General features: G+C 36.0%; 1 protein-coding gene across 1 annotated transcript; it reads left to right on the forward strand.

The window, feature by feature from the left end:
• Nucleotides 1-882: 882 nt before the first annotated feature.
• Nucleotides 883-11,428, forward strand: LOC131426684 (rho-associated protein kinase 1). The gene is made up of 11 exons (XM_058589581.1): nucleotides 883-1,424; nucleotides 1,489-1,634; nucleotides 1,794-3,752; nucleotides 3,817-3,965; nucleotides 4,026-4,247; nucleotides 4,314-5,015; nucleotides 5,092-5,378; nucleotides 5,447-5,631; nucleotides 9,791-9,902; nucleotides 9,975-10,238; nucleotides 10,339-11,428. Exons 1-11 carry the CDS (start codon nucleotides 1,390-1,392, stop codon nucleotides 10,430-10,432), a joined length of 4,155 nt encoding a protein of 1,384 aa, XP_058445564.1. The 5' UTR covers nucleotides 883-1,389; the 3' UTR covers nucleotides 10,433-11,428.
• Nucleotides 11,429-15,425: the final 3,997 nt, after the last annotated feature.

Raw genomic sequence — 15,425 nt, forward strand, 5'->3', positions numbered from 1 at the left:
TAAACAAGTTTTTAAATATATTCTCATTCAAATCATAATAACACCCTTTTGAAATGTAATAAATCGTTTTGACAAAACCAGAGAACCAAAAATTTTGTAACACAATGGGAGCTGTCAAGTTGTTACCCGGTTAATGATAACGTAATTTAAAGGCTAAGGGGTATTGAAAAATCGGAACTAGCCAAAAAGGAAAAAAGTCAATAAAAATACCCGAAACATTGATTTATCGTTTTATAAACAATAAGAGAACATGTCAATAAACAATAATTTATCCCTCTAATACCATTTCTGTGGACGTAGAGATATGTTTCCGATTTATTCGGGATGTCCTGCACACCAGCCCTATTGGGTTAAAAGTACTTGAAAATAGATAATTTTTTGGCGGCGTGTAGAACTATCATGTTATTATATTTTTCAGTGTAAGCATATTGCAAAGGGCTTCCATATTCTTAGATTTTTATAACCCATGTTACTACACAGATTAAGCAGCACATATTAAAGATTTCGGAAAATCATATACTCCTACAGATTTTGTAGTTATAGACAGAAGAACTGCTCAATTTTCAAGAGGAATTATAAGATTTTTACAAAGTTTAAACTATTTTATTCACTTCAAAGTTTTTTCGATTAAAACAGAGAATTTAATTTGGCAGCTCTGATAGTGTGTGTCAAGTTCAGTGTTATCAAGATTTAAGATATTTCTAAAGTCAACAATCGAGTCCGATTTGTTTTGTAATATACTCTGTATGATTCAAGAGTAGTACTTATAATTAAACCCAGAATGAGGATATTAATTTGACAAAAGTTTACTTTGAAATAAATTGAAAATAAAATAATTCTTAAAAATGTATATCAAATTAAACTGAGATATTTTGCTCAGAACAGTTTTTTTCGAACAGTTGGCAGCGCTGGTCAGGAGGACGAATATTTTGTCTGTCTTCGCTGAAATTTGTAATATATTTGCGCATATTCTAGACGCTTTTTAATCATTTGACTTGTCCGATATGTAGCACAGATTCCGACAGATCCGGAATTGTTGAACAATTGTCTGTAGGTGTTTGATAATAGGTGGGAAGAGTGATTTTATTTGCGTTCAAATTGTGAATTCTTTTGTTGTTGAGTGCCACCACAAGAAAATTGGATTATCGCAAGTAGGAGTAGCGAGAAGAAGAAATTCGTCGTAAAAGATTCTGCTTCGAAGTCAGAAAAGTGCTTATGGATTGGTCCGTACGTCGGGTCTTATGTATGTGGTTCTTTTTGTAACTGCTGGCACCTGCTGCTCGCAGAATCAGCACATAGCTACTCGAGGAATATTTCAGGGTATAAGCTTCCGTATTGAAAAAAAAAACTTGATCGTGCCGAGAATCAGTTGTTTATACGGAAGCCAGGATGGCTGCGCTGATAGACGAGGACCGTCATAAAAGGTACATACATCGATATGTTGTAGATTTGAACAAATTTGCTCATTATAACAATGATTCATTGTAGGCTTCTAGCCTTAGAGGAAAAGATGCGTGATCCGGGAAGTATCGCCAATATTGATTGTCTTCTTGACACGGTGACGGCATTGGTTGCGGATTGTGATCACGACAATGTGAAAATCATCAAAAATATTGAGACATACATTAAACGATGTAAGTAGGAATGATTGATCTTCTTCTTAGAGTTTTATTTTCAATTGTGTTGAAATGACATCAACCTAAGTAAGGTGCTTACGTAGCTCAAGTATTTGATCTTCTATAATTGATTGGATTGTTGGGTTGATAATTTTGGTATTTTTTCTCATTCTACAGACAAAGAATTGGCTCGTGAAGTCAATGAGTTACGTATGAAACCGGACGATTTTATACCGATCAAGCTGATTGGTCGCGGGTCTTTCGGTGAGGTGCAACTGGTGCGTCACAAAACATCCAAACAAGTATATGCCATGAAAAGGTTGTCCAAGTATGAAATGATCACTCGTTCGGATACAGCTTTTTTCTGGGAGGAGCGCTACATCATGGCTCATGCTAATTCGGAATGGATCGTTCAACTTCATTACGCCTTTCAAGACAGTAAATATCTCTATATGGTTATGGATTACATGCCCGGTGGAGACATTGTTAGTTTAATGAACATCTACGAGATTCCGGAAAAATGGGCTATATTCTACACAATGGAAGTGGTGTTGGCACTAGATACAATACATAATATGGGATTTATTCACCGAGATGTTAAACCAGATAATATGTTGCTGGATAAGTATGGACACCTTAAACTTGCTGATTTTGGTACGTGCATGAGAATGGGGCCTGATGGGTTAGTACGCTCATCGAATGCTGTCGGAACACCGGATTACATTAGTCCAGAAGTGCTGCAATTTCAAGGTGCTCAAGGTGGTTACGGGCGCGAGTGTGATTGGTGGTCGGTTGGAATATTTCTGTACGAGATACTGATTGGCGACACTCCATTCTACTCCGACAGTTTAGTGGGCACTTATAGCAAGATTATGGATCATGAAAATTCTCTACACTTCCCACAGGATGCTGCTATAAGCCAGAATGCAAAGTCTCTTATTAAGGGGTTTCTCGCGGATCGAACAAAGCGGTTAGGTCGACACAGTGTTGATGAGATTAAATGCCATCCGTTCTTCCAGAACGATGTGTGGACTTTCGAAAACCTACGTGAATCAGTTCCTCCTGTTGTACCGGAACTGAGTAGCGATGACGATACTCGTAACTTTGACGAAATCGAAAGAAAAAACAGTGTAGAAGCTAACTTTCCCACACCGACTACTTTTTCCGGTGATCATTTACCGTTTATCGGATTCACGTACACTGGAGATTATCAGTTGCTGTCTAGTGGTGCTCAAGACAATGTGGACAACAAGACGACAACGTTGACCACATCACATCGTAACCACCAACGGCACCGATCGTCTAACAATGCAGAATTACTTCGGTTGGAAAATATGCTTCAACGCGAAAGGAACACCATTGAAATGCTGGAGAAACAGGAGAGAACACTGCGGCAGCAAATTGAGTTGATAACGCAACGTGAGACCGAAATACAAAATCTTGCCAACAGTTACGAAAAAGAACTCACTATGCTAAAGCATAATTTCCGAGAGATGCAAAGGAAAGCTGACAGCGAGCAGGACGTTCGACGGAAAACAGAAAACATGCTACTGGAAACGAAGCAGCGGCTAGAAGAGGAAAAAAGCAAACGCACCCGTGAAATGAATAACAACCAGCAGTGCAATGACAAGATTAATATGCTAGAGAAACAACTTACCGATATGCAGGAAAAGTACAAGAATGAAACGGAAAACAGTCAGAAGTGGAAAAAACAGGTGACTGAATTACGCTTATCGAAAACGGACACGGAACAAAAAGCCAACGATCTGCAATCAATGCTAGCTGGTTTGCAAACAGCTCGTGATGTCCTTCAACAAGAAGTAGCGGATTTACAGTCACGGTTGGCACAGGAACGAAATGCCCGAATCCAAATGGCAGAACTACAAACAGAACTGGAAGGCAAGATTCATTCACTCGGTAGTGATTTGGAGAGATCAATTACACGAGAACAACAGGCACTAGAGGACAATCGAAGCTTAACTGATAAGATTTCCGATCTTGAAAAGGAAAACGCTTCGATCGAGTGTGAGCTTAAAGCAGTTCAGTGTCGATACCATCAAGAAGTGAAAGCTCACCAGGAAACGGAAAAATCCCGACAGCTAAATAACGAAGAGGCTAACATGCAGGAGGTTAAAGGTAATTTAGTCGTCTTGACCTGTATGCATCCTGTGTTGATTATGATTGTAATTTTTTCTTGCAGCCCTTCAAACAAAGTTAAACGAAGAGAAAGTGGGTCGCCAGAAAGCCGAGCAAAATTCCCAAGAAAAAGAACGTCAGATTTCTATGCTCTCAGTAGACTATAGACAAATTCAGCAAAGATTACAAAAGCTTGAAGGTGAATACAGACAGGTAAGTACAAATTAAAAGTTTGATTGTCTACATTTTGTGCACTGAATGTTTACTCTTCAGGAATCAGAAAAAGTGCTAGCTTTGCACAGTCAGCTTGAGCAGGAGCAAAATAAAAAGAGCACTCTTCTATCGGAACTCAGCTTGCAAAGCTCGGAAGTTGCACATCTAAAAGCCAAGGAAATGCAACTGGTGAAAGAGGTACAACAGTTTCGCGAGACGAAACGTAAATATGAGGAAGATATAGTCAAAATTAAGAACGCCCATAATGTAGATATTCTTCAGGTAAGAGTTATCTTTGAAAATGGCATGCAATCTGGTGAGAAATAGCTGATTGATTTATTTTTATAGATGAAGGAACTTCAAGATCAACTGGAAGCCGAGCAGTACTTTTCTCGGCTCTACAAAACACAAAGCAACGAGGTACGCGAAGAGTTGGAAGAGAAAACTCGACAACATCAAGAGCTCGATGAGGAACGCAGTTCTGTTCTGCACCAGTTGCAGCTTGCAATGGCTCGAGCAGATTCGGAAGCTCTTGCTCGTTCCATAGCCGAAGAAACGGTGGCTGATCTGGAAAAAGAGAAAACCATGAAGGAACTCGAGCTAAAGGATCTTATAACAAAACATCGTAATGAGCTGTCAACCAAAGAAGCGACCCTGACTACCCTCAAGGATCTTGAGACTGAGATTAACAAAAAATTGAACAACAAGTTGTTTGAGATTGATGATTTAACTCAGCAGAATCGCAAGCTACAAGACGAACTCGGGCAGCTCAAGAGCGAACAGAGTGAGATGGAGAAACTACGCACAAAACTGAAGACTGAGACAATGTTGAAACAACAGGCGGTCAACAAGTTGGCCGAAATCATGAATCGAAAAGATAATAATCTAACCGGAAAACAGAAGAGCAAAGTCAACTCCACGGCAGATTTGAGAAAGAAGGAAAAGGAAAATAAACGCCTCCAGCAGGAACTGTCGGTTGAACGAACTAAGTATGACGAACTGTGTTTGAAGCATAATGAAACCATCAGCCAATTATCAAGAGAAATTGATGTAAGATAGTTTTTTTTATTACACTCGTATTTTGCAAATTCACGATAAAGTTCCTTTCTATTTTGATTCTAAATAGATAAAAACCAAACTCCAGATGGAAATCGAATGCAAGGCAACGGAGATTGAACACCTGCAGATGAAGTTGAACGAAACGGCATCGCTGTCATCTGCTGACAACGACACCGTCGAGGATAACCAGGATGCTATATTCGAAGGGTGGTTAAGCATACCTAACAAGCAGAACATAAAACGCTACGGTTGGAAAAAGCAGTTTGTGGTCGTTTCTCCAAAACGAATTATTTTCTACAGTACGGAAGTTGATAAACAGCACGCTATCGATCCGCTGCTTATAATTGACCTTAGGTAATTATGGCTGGGAGAGTACTGGTAGAATGATCTAAAATATTTGTTTGGTTTTGTTATCCATACAGTAAAGTTTTTCACGTCCGGCCAGTTACGCAAGGGGACGTAATTCGGGCCGATCCCAAAGAAATTCCAAGAATATTTCAATTACTATATGCAGGAGAAGGCGAAGCTAGAAGACCCGATGAGCAACAACAGTTGGACGTTAGCTCGTCTAAAGCAGATGAACGATTTCTGACTTTGCAGTACAAAGGTAATAGGATCTTGCTTGTTATTGCATATTTATTTATTTAGCCTCGGTTTGTATGTTCGAGTCTCGACCTGGAACTATTCTTAGTGTCAGTAGGATCGTAGCACCAGCCATGCACATGGTTCTGCACACTCTGAATCGGCTGTGAAGTCTGTTGAAACAGAAGGTCAAATTCCACTACAGGAATGTAAGAAAAGAAAATTGAATTTGAAATTCCCGTTCCCAAGTTCAAGAAGAAATTTTTCCACACATGAGAAAGTGCGGAAAAATTTTCCACTCGCAGCAAATACATTTATTTTCACTTCAGCTTTGAGGTCAATCTTTCGAACAGAAATAGCAGATTTCACTCCAAATAATGGTTTTCGTATATGGGATGTCTACTGGAGTCGTTGCCGTATAATTAATTGTAATGTTCACAGGAAAAAAATTGTTTTTGTTTCGATTTTAGAGATTCGCCTCTTCGGGTCAGAAAAACTTTCTGATCCTATGTGCGGGGTTGGGGCTTACCCAACACGCTACAACCATCCCAGAAAATATATTATTTATTTGAACATTTAGGGGTTTTGTTTGTTTGTGCAAAAAGCACATATTTTGTTTCCATTTCTTCGCGTTTCGCCTTCGGCTCATCAGTGCTTAAAGCTGTTCAAATTGAACTGCCATCTCGTGCCTAGCAGTTCAACTTAAATCGCTAAGCAGACACAAAGTTATTTATTTGACTACTCTAGAAAATGTACATATTTAAGTTAGTATTTCTTGGGAGAATTTGTACATATGTTCCTGTTTTAAACCTCATTCTTCTGTCGATTTACACTTTTCTGAGTTAACAATCGTATTCGAATTACATTTGTATTCGTATTTGAATTTGTTATTGTAAAGAGAGAAAATCTCAAAACATCTTTCTCTTTACAAAATTGTCTTTACTTTACGAATTCAGACCAATCAACAAGAAAGACATAAAATTGATTTCAAGCAAAGAGAATATGTGATTAAATAATTTTTCGCTGGATGTGTTGAATAGTTTCCTCTAGGTCAACAAAGCGAAACTTCCTATACTTCTACAAAAAATTCAAGGGTGTTTCAAAACGAAGTTTCAATTTTTTTCGGTAGCTGGCATCATAAACCAGAAGAGATATCAAGAAAACCCCGCTATGCTCCCTTTTTCCATATAGTAGTTTTTTATGTGGAACACATCTTTGTTTTCTATATAGGGGTGCAAATTGGAAATTTAAGGGTAAATACAAGTAGAAATAACTTCAGGTTTTGAACACTTACAGCTCAGTCAGTTTAGTTTCAATCATTAATATCATTTCACCAATTGATTGGAAATATTACTACGTATTGATATGAATGATCATAGCCATGTATTTTCAATTATATATCATTGAAATATTGATTAATAGCTAGCAGTGTCATATTCTGTCTGCTAAAAATCTCCGGCATACCGGATTTCCCTACCATAGACGACGCTTTTGAAGGAGTAATCGATATATCAATGGGAAAGCATCACGTATCAATCGATGTAAAAGTGAAGCTGTTGGAAGCACGTGAATCTATAAATAGAAGCGAAACTATAGCTAACGTTTCCGTTCTACGCGTAGCATGCTAGAGGTAGGTTGTTACTAGACAGCAAGACAAAAAGTGCCATAAAACGATTTGAAGCTTTACTTGGTATGCTCTGATCTTATGTGATACGAGTTCGGATGAAATTCCATGTTATGTCGTTTTCGCCTCAGAAATTTGCAACTACCCCAAGGTCAATTTTGAGTGCTTAGGATTAATTCATAATTTATATTTAATAAGATGAACTCGTTTAATAATGAGAAAATGTTTATCGCTTCAACCGAAATCGCAGAATGGTAGAGAAAGTTAATGCTATAAAAATCTGCTTGCATACAAAACTTGAACACAAGCTTGGCGAAGAGAAGCTTAATATCGAAATCGTATCGCAAGTATGTACAGAGATATAGTTGCATACATTTGGGATATTGATGTAATCACGTCGGCTGCAAAACAAATACAAATCAAGACAAATAGAGTCTATATTTTGGGTTCGCGTATTTGGTATTGGTTCCTAATAGAGATCAATCTAAGCAGACTCTCGTGTAGTTAAAATTTCAAAAGTGTGACGATTGATTGAACTGTTTGATTGAAAATGTCGATCAATAGAATGATCCTTGTAGTTTTTTTCGTGGATTTACATATTTATTAAAGGAAAACCTCGCATAATCCTTTGGAAATATTCTAAAGGTTCTTAAAACCCGATTTGCGGAATTTATCGGATCTTTATAAATGTTCAGTTCATGTTTTCAATTCTAGAATTGTAGAATAGAGCTCATTTTCAGAATCCAGCAGTTCCGTTGATATTACAAAGTTAATAACATAAATCGGTATGTTGAATGCATAGTAAAAAATACTTGATATTAATATTTCAAACAATAAAATTATATTTTTCTCGGTAGCCGGCTGCCCAGATCAACCAATATAACCAATGAATAATTTTAATAAATAATTAAAATAATAAAGCGGATATAATAAACAATCAAGACGCGCGTGAAATATATTGCCCTTTATTTGGTGATTTATAATGGTTTTATAAAAATTTTTAGAATATGTCACTACAATGAATCAACTATTTTGTCTAAATCCTATTCACTCGTTTATTTTGTAGCAGGTAATTTCATTTAGAAAAAATAGGGAAGTTTTATTTCTTAACGCGATAGTATTGAAAATTATTCTTCAGTTTCCTCGAAAAAGAACTGTGAATCAAGACTTCCCGTGATTTCAATATAGGATATTGTTGAAACGTTCACTCGGGAAGTCAGTGAGTTTAGTGGTGCATCTGAGCATCTTGAAACCGGAACATAATGAGTCGCGCGAGAATACTGACACTTGCGGAGTGCGCAGTAGTATATACGGCCTCTAGTAACAACAAGGGTTGGGTTAACATCCCTTCCCATTCCTTAGACGATCTACGTTCGTACCTGACCGGCGCTGGTACTGATCAATGAATTTTGGGATTACCGGAAGATGTACATTGAAGGATGATTTACCAGTCCCAGGTCGGATCATCTAGAAACTCCCTGTACAATTAATTTCAGCTAATCCCGATCAGTAACGGATTAGCAACCAGGGGTGGTTGCTCAAGCTCAAGCTCAAGCTCTGGAAACGAAATCTAAATCTGAGTTTAGGAATTAAACTCTGAAGCTGAGTTAAGGAATTAAATTATAAAATTGTGTTCATCTTGTCAAAAATTGGTTCCAAATTTAGGATTCAGCTACAGAGTAATATTTTAAATTCCTAAACCTGTAATCGGAAACTGAATTCTGAAACAAAATTCTAAACTTGAAATAAGGTTTGTAATTCAAGTAGACCAATCCCAAAAATACTACAGCTGAAAACAGAGTGTGCGCGAGAGTTTCATCATTGTTTCAAAAAATTTTAGAAAAATCCATTTTTGAGTTTTTCTGTTTATCTTAAAGTATTGAGTATTGTGATATTAATGCCATAAATTTTAGAAAAAAAATATTGTTAAATTATTTGCGGTTATCTCAGACGACTGAAAACTTTATCAAAAATGATGTTTTTACGAGAAGTTGAGTACAAGAAATATTCAAGTCATTTTGTTTGCTCAGAGATGGCTTAGCCAATTTCAACGAGCGTAGACTCAAATGATAGGTCTTGTGGCCCCATACAAAGCTCCAGAATTTTATCTAAACCCGACTTCTTGTTCCGCCATTTCAGGGTGGTTAGTTCAAAATGATGAAAAAATATGTGCACTAACTTTTCTCGGAGTTGCCTGAACCGATTTCCACAAACTTAGTTTCAAATTCCATAGATTCCATAGAAAAATCCTGAATTTTATTTAGATTCCTCTTCCGGTCCCGAAGCTCGAGGAAGGTCGTGCACATGAACGCCAATGGCACTGCCCAACTATGTTTTCAACTATTGTCATTGTATTCTCTCCCGCTTCGAGCGGATATTGTTTCGCACTTTCCATTCGTATAGTGATTTATATAGCTTCAGTTTATTATACAAATTTCCACGATTTTATACACTAATCCAAATGATAGTTAGATTCTTTCGAGATGTGACAAAACATTTTCAAAACCTTGATCGCATTTTTATATATTTATATTTTTTATTACTCTCGCTAACCACCTAGGTCATGAATTCCTTCAAATCAGTTACCACATACCAACCACGTGTGATCTACCATCGTGCCAAAAGGCCCTATGGCACGTGTTCAAATCATTGCCTGCATATGAGTGCAAAAGGTATGTGTTTATGCGGCCACTTCGTACCAAAACAAAAAAAAAAACTGCTAATTTCAATTATCTTTACTACAGATGTCGTTTCAAGCTGCACAAAGAACATGTGGACAACAACAATCCGTTGGCACCTTGCAAGTTGCACCATGATCCGAATCATGCTCGCGAGATGCTTCTTCTTGCCACATCCAACGAAGATCAGAATCGATGGGTAAGTCGACTTTCGAAGCGAATCCAGAAAAGCGGCTACAAAGCCAATTCTACCAATAATCTTGGTGGAGCAGGAGGCAGCACTAGCAGTAACAGCAGTGGCAATGGTGAGGGAAGTAAAATATCTCCCAGGTGAGTTCGGTTTGCTTTCGACAACCTTCCACTTCACTCATTTGTGGCTAATATTCATCCATCATAATCGGGATGTGGTTCTAATAGTTTCTTTCCTTAGTCAATCAACACGTTCCAATTACAAACCATATGCAGTTAATGTGCAGCGGTCAGCTACCCTGCCGGCGAATGCATCTCTGAAGCAGCAGCAGTAGACTTTTTCACAAAGATGAACAAACAAAATGCATTCTCTCGTCTCCTCAAATACTTTGAGGAAGAACAATGAGAAGCGAATGATGGAAGCTGTTAATACTATTTTAATTTTCGCGGTAACAAGTGTAACTACTAAAATATATTAGCATCTAGTGATAGTCGAGACAATAACCGATATACTTTTATCTGCTCTGGAATTCGCTGAAATATAAAAAAAATGCCAAACAGCAGCTCAAACTTCATTAGACAATAAAATGAGCTTTTTCATGTTAAGGCAAAGTGATTGCATTTAGACATTTCTGATACTGATTCATATCATATAACTAGGCCTATTTAACGAAAAGATTCGCCACATACGACTTATTTTAGAAATTTCTCAAACCTGAGAAAAAGGTTCAAATCGAATAGAGATGGACTACACCCTGCGCTGTCATAATTTTCACATTCTATCAAGCTGTTCTCACATTTTAAAACATTGAATCAAAAAACTGTTTCTTTGGATTTTAACCGGTCAACTGGACATTCCCGCTATGTTACAAACTGCTTTTCCTCTGCTTCGGCTAATCGTGACTGACTAAACTAATTTTTAACTATTTCTCTTGGTTGTTTTTAATCAATGTTTACTTAAATCTTTATTAACACCAACAAACCGATGATGAAAAAATATACTTAGTTGTTCGTAAATTATTCGTTTTTATTAAGAAAAACAATCAAACTGTATCGTAAGCAAAAAGTTAGCATTTGTTCTAGTGTCTTGAATGGTATGTCGATAAACTGTTAGGATTCGATAATAATCATGAAATAGGTATGGACAACCATGGAGTTCTAAATTCCAAAATAAAACAAAACAAAACGGAAAAGTGGAATACCAGTGCAGCTTTCATTGGAGGATAGTTGTGCACCAACGTGTATTTGTAGCTAGCATTTAGGTTTTTTAATAAATTCCGTTAAAGTTGTACAGTATGTAATCGTTATCGCATATACACACACATGAATATATATATTTATATATATATATATATATATATATATATATATATATATATATATATATATATATATATATATATATATATATATATATATATATATATATATATATATATATATATATATATATATATATATATATATATATAGTATTGTATTGTGAAGAAATTCCATTTTACAAATCAAGTGCCTTTGAAACGTAATATAAAGAGAGTAAATAATTAGCCAGCACAAGCGAGAGACTCACAAATTAACGGTGAAACAGGGAACACTAAAAAAGATATCTATAATGAATATGAAATTCAAATTCATTCTTCCCACTTTTATAAATCAAAACCTACGGCTCATCGAATAAAATATTGTACATTTTGAAAATTGCATTTGTTATTTTTATTGCTTTTCGAAACGTTCCAACCCTCAGATATCTGTTGCACTTTGTTTACTCTTTTCGTTCCTATTCGTTTACAGAGGCTGGGGTCCACTAGGAGATTGATATTAGCTCTCTCCGAACAGTACCAGCCTAGATGCCGTGTGGAATCCGGCGGAAAAAAATGAACCAAGAATAGATCCACTGGGTTCCTGCTTCCATGTCGTAAAAGGCGACAATTGCTGGAGTTTCTTTTTCCTTTCAATTATCAGAAATTTTCAATGTTTCACTTCTGATTACTCTATTTTACTAAATTATCTCTTCATTCAATCTATCAATTTCCGTCTAGCTTCGTTCGTTTCAATCTATCAATTTCCGTCTAGTTTTATTTGGAATGTTTTCTTCTTCCATGTTATTGATTGTCTTTCAGGATTATAAATTGAATTGATAACTATTGCGCAAATCCGTTGATATTACAAAGTTGATAATAGAGATAACATATATCGGTATATTGAATACATAGTAAAAAACACTTTATATTAATATTTCAAACAACAAATTATTATTTTTCTCGGTAGCCGGCTGTCCAGATCAACCAATATAACCAATTAATAATTTTATTAAATAATTAAAATAATATAGCTGAAATAATAGAGACGCGCGTGATAGTATTGCAAATTTTTATCAGTTTCCTCGAATAAAAGCTGTGAATCCAGACTTCCCGGGACTTCAATATAGGATATTGTTGAAACGTTCACTCGGGAAGTCAGTGAGTTTAGTGGTGCATCCGAGCATCTTGAAACCGGAACATACTGAGTCGCGCGCGAAACCAATACTGAAATTTTTACTAACAAATATCCTTCTCCCGTGACACTTGTGGAGTGCGCAGTAGTATATACGGCCTCTAGTAACAACAAGTGTTGGACTAACATCCCTTCCCATTCCTTAGACGATCTACGTTCGGGCCTGGCCGGCGCCGGTACTGATCAATGATTTCTGGGATTACCAGAAGATGTACATTGAAGGATGATTTACCAGTCCCAGGTCGGATCATCTAGAAACTCCCTGTACAATTTCAGCTAATCCCGATCAGTAACGGAGTAGCAACCAGGGGTGGTCGCTCAAGCTCAAGCTCAAGCTCTTTTCGTTCCTATTCGTTTACGTGAATGCTTGTTTATTAACAAGATTAACAAATACTGCAACCCCTAAAGTTAAGAAAAAAATATATAAGGTTATTGCACAAGAAAAAAATATATACGATCTCTGAGAAATTCGTAATATTTGGTACAATTGTTTATATTGAAAACTATAAGATCCGTATTTTTTTCATGGGTTACCATTTCCACGGCAGGGTGGATAAAATAAACGATTTTTTTAAATGTTTTGAAGAACTGGATTTTTTATAAAATGTGTAAGTTGGGAACCACTGAGCTTATCTTTTTTTTTATTTTTGGATATGTTGTCTAGAAATGTCAATAGTTGCCCTTATTACAGTTCTCACTTCCACTTTCACATTCACTTCACTTGATTTTCCTTATTACCAGTATCACGCACAGTGAAGTGATCACTGTAGTGAAAAAACTATTATTCCAACAAAATTTTGATTATGTGATGTTGGTAATAACCACAAGCTCATCTAAGTAATTACTTGTTTCTCTGAATCGACTTTCGTGATAATGACTTTCATTCACATTACTTGATTTTCACCATGTAGTGATTCCGATAATAATGGCCGCTGTTTTTTTTAGATTACACACCAGATCTGACGGTTCATGCGTTTCTAAGTCATTTGGCATAAAAAGTTTTGCGGTTTTTTATTTCGTTGTTTTTCACGCGGATTTCCAAAGTTACGTGGTTTTTTCGCACGTTTTTACACGCGGTACGTATCATCCCTCGCGTAAAAAAAGACTTCAGTGTAGTCTTTTTTGTACAAAACACATCCAAAAGTTAGCGAAGTGAATTCTTTTGTTTTCTTAAGGCAAATCAATGAAAAGCATACAGGCGGATAATCTCACAGACATAACTAGAGGACGTGAATACAAATAAAACTGGCATACTTCTTTAACACTTTCGATTATAGGTAATCGTTTGTAATAGTAGATTGTGTGGATTTTGAGATTAAAATTCTAACGGGACATCTATAGCTAAATACGACTTTTTGACTATAAGTATGTACACAGAAAAATTATTTTAGATTTGAATATAAGGTGGTTTGAATTCGAGGTTATTTTGTATTGAATCAGTGCCTTGTTTCATTTCCCTTTCACTCAAATACATTTGATATTCACTTCAAAGCAACATTTTTTTGTTTATACACGCTTAGAAATAAATAAAATGAATTATATACTACTAAGAATTTTAATATATATTTTAAAAAACTAGGATCTGATTTCAGTTCATTTGGAATCAAGTACAATTGTTATTTGATTCACTGCAAATAAGTTTTGTTTGTACAATCAAGCTTCTGTGTGATTGTGTGTAGATTCAATGAGAGATTATTTGGAATTCACCAAAGTGTTATTTGAAACGGACTGAAACTTTTGGACTGATCATTACATTTTTTTATATCGTTTATTTATACCCGGCTTTAACCTAGATCATTACATATAAATCCTCCCTATTCTGTACGTCGATCGACTAGAAATATTCCCATCGAATGTTCAATTTCCATTCTGCATTTCGTTCGAGTTGGGTATGAACTCGTATGTCATTCGTTCGAGTTGTTAAATTTTCGAACATTACTCGATCGACTTGCGTACGTATTACTTATGTTCGGTTTAAAATCGTTCTAATTTGTTTATAAAAGTGTGACGGTTTCGTTTACTAAGAAATTAATTGTTCTATTCTTAATAAAACGTGTAATATGGTTTTCAACAAGACCTTTATTTTATACTTCCGATCACTTCTAACGCTTTCTACAAAACTAACTTGAAATAAAAAAATGGCGTCGGCCAAGTGTAGTTCAATCGAGGGGCTAGTAAATAGTATAACATTAATAATATAAATAATATAGCTTTGACGGTTAGTGTTCGAAATGTCAAGTGTTCTCGAACGAGAGTCGATCGAATCATACATGTCGAACGGAATAAAGAATGCAAAAATTCGAACTCGAACGAAAGTGTAGATTCGTTCGTATCACAAATCTGTCGGATTGCAGAATCGGAGTGAATATCTTCCATGCTCTGTCAAGTATGGTTATGGTATTGACTCCGCTACACCATTTCGTTCAATAATTTTCAAAAAATCTACTGTGAAACCGTTTGCTGAAATGAATACAAATATGAGTGGACTGTACATGCATATATAGTGATTAATTAATAATATACCTTGCATGTGAAAGCACTATAATGATATGACACAATTCGAACGATTTCAATAGCCCAGATAGTTCAAAATTATCAACTGCTTCGTTATTACGTCCATTTTTCCGTCGGAATGAGGTGACAAACTGTCCAGTACACGAAAAATTAAATCGTTGCAGTTTTACTATCTCAAAATCAACTAGTATCGATGTTTCGTCTAATAGAAGTAGTTTAGAATATATATTCTCTAGCATTTGATTTCAGGGCGGAAAATTTTATTCAACATCTAAGAATTTGAAGCTGAAGACTGAAGTATATTTGATTCTGTTGAATTTA

Source organism: Malaya genurostris, chromosome 1 (assembly GCF_030247185.1).
Source record: "Malaya genurostris strain Urasoe2022 chromosome 1, Malgen_1.1, whole genome shotgun sequence".
Taxonomy (NCBI): Eukaryota; Metazoa; Arthropoda; class Insecta; order Diptera; family Culicidae; genus Malaya; species Malaya genurostris.

Bases quoted from the DNA above. Each gene is read 5' to 3' on its own strand.
- LOC131426684 (XM_058589581.1), top strand. From the start codon at position 1,390: ATGGCTGCGCTGATAGACGAGGACCGTCATAAAAG. The intron at 4,248-4,313 runs GTAAGAGTTATC...TTATTTTTATAG, and splicing joins ATAATGTAGATATTCTTCAG to ATGAAGGAACTTCAAGATCA. The intron at 5,632-9,790 runs GTAATAGGATCT...CTAACCACCTAG, and splicing joins TCTGACTTTGCAGTACAAAG to GTCATGAATTCCTTCAAATC.